At 31.0% G+C, this 6,697-nt stretch overlaps 1 protein-coding gene across 1 annotated transcript; it reads right to left on the bottom strand.

The window, feature by feature from the left end:
- Positions 1-1,969: 1,969 nt before the first annotated feature.
- Positions 1,970-5,034, bottom strand: LOC131859578 (probable serine/threonine-protein kinase PBL8). The gene is made up of 6 exons (XM_059213505.1): positions 4,956-5,034; positions 4,432-4,736; positions 4,218-4,353; positions 2,868-3,004; positions 2,584-2,707; positions 1,970-2,385 (listed from the first exon to the last, which is right to left on the bottom strand). The coding sequence occupies exons 1-6, from the start codon at positions 5,032-5,034 to the stop codon at positions 1,970-1,972; spliced, it is 1,197 nt and encodes a 398-aa protein (XP_059069488.1).
- Positions 5,035-6,697: the final 1,663 nt, after the last annotated feature.

Here is a 6,697-nt window from a genome sequence, read left to right as displayed (position 1 = left end):
TTAAGCATAATTGCCCGTTGAACTCCGTTTACTATATTGTTCTTTTAAATAGTATAAATTCATATAGTGTAAATTCATATTACTCTGGAGATTTCATTATATCTCAAACACCAGTATTTTAATCCATGAATAATTCCAACTAGGTTTCAGTATCGCATACTTAAAGAGAAGGCTAATGTGTCATGGCAATATTAATGGTGAATTTAAGTTAACTTTATTTGATCTAATACTTCTTCGAAGAAAAATCCTCTTTTAAATCTTAGAGAGCTAATTTTATTTTATTTCTTTTGACGTAAAATTATTTATATTATATTTTAATTTAAAAAATATACAAGGTAAATTAAATAATGAATATCTTCTTTCCAAATATATATGCACAATATATTTCTAAATGTAATTCTTTTATTTTTTATATTCAAGTAATTTAAAATATACTATCTATTCCCAATTCCAGTCTTAATCTTCTATCCGAACAATTCATCAAAATGCTTAAGTCTTAAATCTTCTCTTCCCTTGCTGGGGATGGAAAAACCTATTTGACTACTTTTTTATTATCGCAAGGTTCCTTTTTTTCTTTTAAAGCTTGGCTTCAAATTTTGATATCATATAATATTGATATCAGATGACATGATATCGATATAATATCAGTATGCTATCCTTTCATTTAATTAAAAAAAATTAAATCACTTTGCTTAAATTTTTAAAATAAAAAAATTAAAGATCTTTAAATTGGATTTCCTTAAATTTGTCAAATCGCTTTTCTTTTATTGCAGCCATATTTATTCTATTGCTTTCATTAAAATAACAACTTTAATAATAAATATCATTGTAATAAAAAAAAAAATTATAAAAAATTTGTTTTTCAAATGCCTCTGCCGTTAGGCCAGCTTAGGCGTCCCCAGCCATCCTCAGGATGGTCAACAGTCTCTGACAAAAAAGTTGACCATTTCTAAGTTTTCGGGACGGTTTCTGAAAATTTAACTGGATTCGGGATGGCTTAGAAACGTTTTCAGCCATCCCCCATCTTGGAAACTAAGTGAATTATAATATTTCAAAAACATCCAAACCAGACCTACAAACAAAGAAAAATTACTATGTATATAAAAAATAATTAAAACTCACATAATTAACACTTTTTATCTATTTAATTACAAGGGATTTTGTGAAACATATACAATTAAGAAAATTGTTTTTATAAATATATAACATCACATATCTTATTATCTTATTGTAAAGCTAGATGCATATATGAATGTATGAAAGAGAACAAATATATCTATCTATCCTTGAATTTTACCACCATTAGTTTACCTTGTATCATGCACAATCAAGTGCATATCAATCATATCTGCATAATAAAAGTCAAATCACATCACTATAATTAACTAATGTATAAATATACTCACATAAGACATACCTATATCGTATTATATATTTCTCAAACATGATCATTTAACTATAATTTGATCAAGACTATAGAATGAATAATTAGACAATACTTAATCATCAATCGATAAATAACATTGAATGATTAAACTGAAATGACTAATATGAAAACACTAAAACTAAATAGATCATATAATAATTCAATTATATAATTATGTCTCAGCCATAAATAAACATGCAAATACATTCAATATAATAATAAAATAACATAGATATAAATTGGTTCACAATTATATAATAATAATAAAGACACAAATGTGACCTACAGCTTTTAAATACAAATATTATTCTCTTCCAAAACTCAAATCTGATAAGACAATAACTATGACAACTCTAAAAGTCAGTTTCTACGTACCCATTTTCATGAATTAATAACAATGACAAATCTTAAATATCAATTTCCAAACTATCATTTTCATGAGTCAATGACTATGACAATTCTAAAAATCATTTCCTAAAATACTATTTTCATGAATCAATGACTAACAGTTCTAAGAGTCATTTGCCATGCAATATGACAATTCTAAGAGTTATTTGCCAAATTATCATTTTTGGTTGGCTGACCATAAACTTTATCATCTCTAATTAAGCCACTACCCACAGTGTATATGGAAGATGTATTTGCCATATCATCGACAATTTGAAGGAACTCCAATGTTTCAACCACATCCTTCATGAGTGGCCTACGTTGACGTTTTCGGCTCAGGCATTGATAGGCTAAATTTGCAACTTTCTGAGCTTGTCTAAAAGAGAATTCTTTCTCTAGTGTAGGATCAAGTATCCGTAACAGGTGCTTTTTGTTGTTAAGAAGTGGATAAGCCCACTCAACCAAGCTGTGTTCTGTGCTAGGCCTTGTCTGATCAATAGACGGTCTACCAGTGAGCATTTCAAGTAATACTACGCCAAAGCTGTATACGTCACTTTTAGTTGTCAGATGGCCTGTTCAAATAAATAAAACAAATAAATCACTGTGTAATAGCAGATAAATTATTCAAACTTTCATCAACCACTGTCATGAAGAAATCAAATAACTGGTTTACAAAATTCAGTGTAGTAATATAAATGAACACATAGCGTAGATAAGATATCTATAATGTGCAGCTGAATCTAAAAGATTAAGTTATCCCAGAAGCATACCACTAACGATATACACAGGATCTGCATAACCGTATGTACCCATGGCAAGAGTCGAAACATGAGAATGGCTACCTTTTGGCCCATCTTTTGCAAGACCAAAGTCTGAAAGCTTCGCCATATAATCCTTCATCAGAAAAATAGAAAAATAAATAGAAGGTTCCATTGGGATATAGCCCACATGGGACTGAGGTGATTTTGGATATCACATTAAAACATAGTGACTAGAGAAAACATTGCATGAGAATAATGTACAGCTTAGTTAAAATGTTTTTGGAAATACTAACATTATCAAGGAGAATATTTGATGGCTTAAAATCACGATAGATGACTGGGTTCTCAGCACAATGAAGAAAATCTAATCCTTTAGCAGCCCCAAGTAAAATCTTCATTCTACTTGACCAGGACAGTGAAATAGGCGTCTCTGTAAGATCACAAAACAAACGACTGAATAAGGAACATTTAACATTACAAAACTGCTCAACAACTAGGGTGATCTAAAGCTTAAGAATTAGACTCAATCATTGCAAAATAATTCTCGATTTGCTCAACAACTAAATTGAGGATCACAAACCGGAATAGATTTCTGTATATCAACAGACAGCTTGACTGTAGGATGCTAATGTCAAGCGTACAATCGAAGATAAGTGTTGCCAAGCATGCAGTTGAAGTATTTTAGACATTCAAAATTAATTTTTATTATCTTTTTTGTAGGGTAACTTTTAATAGATTGCGATTTTCTTTCAGAGTTTCTCTTGTTGTTTAGTTTAAATTTCTCAAGAATGTTGAACAGTGACAACAATGAAAATCTTAAAACAAATCTAATCTTTTCTTAAAAAACAGTTTTTTAGTATCTTGAATATATTCTACTTATTTCTGTTATCTAATTTTAATAGCTACTATTATAATTGTTTTCTCTAAGATACCTTACCCCTGGATGTTTCTTTGACAAGGTTCTACCACCTAAAACTGTATCTTACGTGTTATTCTTCTTCTATTTAACTTTCTTCATTACTTATTCGCAACTAACATGTGCTGCAACATTTAATATGAAATTTATATATGTTTTGAAAAATATGAAATAGAAATCATTTTCAATACATTTCTGTATTTTATGTGTGTTTTCTGCTCTCTATTTTTGTTTCTATCCTCCTATGCCGATTCCCTTAATGAGCTGGCCCATGCTAAATAACCTTATGTGATTCAAAGTTCTAACTAGTCGCACATGATTGTCAAGTGCTACCAGTCAACAATAGGATCAAGCCAAGCTGATCTAACATCATAAAGTAACACTGTAAAACCAGCAGATGAAATCAATCGATTAGGTTTGACATCCAAAGAAACGGCATAAAACTATATCAGGGCACAAAAAAATGCAATTTCTCAAATGTCTCAGTCCGTACATTTTCATAATTTTATCATCTATATGATCGAAATCAAATGCATCAATTCAAACCATTTGATGATTCTATCAACGAAATCTCACAATTAATAGTTTTTAAGTAGAGTTCAAGACTTTTCAGGTGTGCGAAGGGTTTCAAGTTCTAACCCCAATAATACTCCACGCCTGACATTGCTCAAGGAAACAAACAAGGGTGGGGAGAATGTGATTGAAAAAATAGGAAAGAAACACTTACGTCGAAATAGATGACTTGCAAGACATCCATTAGCCATAAACTCATAAACCAGCAGTCTGTGTTTACCTTCACAGCAATACCCAATAAGTTTCACCAAATGAGGATGACTCGACTGTCCCAGAAACATGACTTCTGCCTGCAACCAACCAAATATGATTAAACTCTGCAATTGGATACCCAAAACCAGTTTAAGTAACAAGGGTTATAAGTTTACCATCCATTCTTTGTGGCCCTGACAACCTTCTAGATCAAGGACCTTGACAGCAACAGACTGAGCTTTAAGCCCTATTTTCATATCGTTGTCAATGAAACCCTTATAAACTCTGCCAAACCCTCCTTTCCCCAATAGAAAATCTAATCTGAAGTTTTTTGTAATTGTTTTAAGCTCATTCAAAGTGAAAACATACACATCAGAAACAAAATTCTGTCTCGAGACTTTAACCTCATGTCTGGCTGGTAAGGGATTACCGCGTACACTTCTGTATATTGTAGCTTGATTATCAATTGGTGTTGGTAGGGCTGATAACCAAGCACAAAAGTACATAAATTACGATATATAGATCACCATTTACATTGATTAGTGCCCAGATACAAAAACAAGAAAGAATCAACATCTTAATGCCTTATTGCCTAATACATAAACATCAATTAGAAAACCACTGACATTCAATTATTTCCAAAATCTTAAGCTGCAAAACAAGAAAAGCTAACTATTTAATAATAGCAAAGAAAACTCACATTGTTTGCTAACGTTATAACATTGGCACTGTTGATCTCGTCTCCAACAGCCTTTAGCTAAACTCTGTAAGAATTGCATTGTTCAATTCTGAATTAGTGTTCTCTCTACAGTTGGGACAGTTGACCGAGAAGCACTTTGCAGGGCTTACGCTGATACTTTATCAGGACTCTATTTAATCATGTTCTTCATTGGTCAGAAAGTGGGTAGCTCATACATAATAAATAATCATGTATTTTTATTAATCAAAAGTCATTCAATTTGATGATAAACAATCTATATAAGATGAGAAAGTTAAATCTACTACCCAAATATTTTGTCCAGGGAATCTATTCAACTATCCAAATATTTAAATATATTCAAAAATACAGTTCATCTTTGAAATACTTTAATAATACTTCCTTAAAAATCTATTTAAAACTAAGAAGATTGACAAAACAAAAAATTAATTATCAAAATAAATAAGAAAAGTCAACACTACATAAGATTCGACTGAACCACACATATACTTTAACAATCATTTTCTTTAAAAATAGAAAGATTGAGAAAACAATAAATTATTTGTCCATATAAACAACAATAAAAAAATATTCCGCCAAGTGATGAACTCATTTCTAGGAAAGAAAGGATGGTTGGTCAATTATTCCAATGTCGATCAAATAATTAACTCATCATAATTTAAACTACCTTTGCGTAGAAAACACTAGAAACCTTATTTTTTATTCTATTATATATAGTCATCTAATTTGTCAATAGAAAACATTTGCTGTGGTCATGAAAACATGTGTCTTACGTCTGAATGTTTGGATTTTCCTACGTCGGAATGCGAATACAATATGTAACGTGGCAAATTCTAGGCTGTAAAACTTTGTTCTAAGTGGCTAAGGAATTTTTTTTTGGAGTGTAAGGTCCTACTTCACTATAAAAAAAAATATTCAATAATAATATAACGTGGACTGTGGGATAAAGAAACATTTTCTGATAGGTGATCATTTGAACTGGCCTTTGAATAATTGAGGGGCTTCTGCTATCCTTCACTTTTTTTTCTCTCTTCACTACAGTTGGTGGAGGCCATATCTTCATCATTGCATCCCTTTGTTATACATAGGTAGCAGAAGGAGCTCTACATCGCTACCAAGGGTATTTATGCTCACCAAGTTATTTCAGTATCTTTTTGAGAAATAGAAGACTACATCAAGAGTTTGGCTCTTTGTTGATGCGACTCACATCTATGGGTGTAGTTCATGGCACTATGTTACTCATTGTAGATAAAAAATGGCCCATCATTTCTTGTAGCTACACAAACAAATAGTACTTTTTCTGTCACCCCAAACATTACAATGAATCTGAGATTCATGTGGAAGAGAACATATTTCTCTCTCATTTCCTTTGTATAATAAATAACCAGACTTTTCTTGGAGAACCAAGCATTTGCATGTACTTTCCACTTGGTTACTTGTACATCTAGAGTTTAAGCCTAATCACTTGCAAGAATGACAATGTCATAGCCTTGCCTCTTAGATCGACATTCTAATACTTCGACTATGGAAAGATTTATATTTTGAGTTGTGAATAACAACATATTATTTTTTCCTTGTAATCACTAAAATTGCAAATTAAGAAACCATCTAAGGTAATAATCACCTATATTTTGTCAAAATTCTTTATTTGTTTAACTATTTATTTTTTCACTTATTAATCTTTCAATTTGCTTGATTCAAAAAAAATTTCATTGCCTCTTACA

This window comes from Cryptomeria japonica, chromosome 2 (genome assembly GCF_030272615.1).
Source record: "Cryptomeria japonica chromosome 2, Sugi_1.0, whole genome shotgun sequence".
Lineage (NCBI taxonomy): Eukaryota > Viridiplantae > Streptophyta > Pinopsida > Cupressales > Cupressaceae > Cryptomeria > Cryptomeria japonica.
The sequence above is the reverse complement of the archived record's forward strand: the minus strand, read 5'-3'. Positions and strand labels throughout refer to the sequence as shown.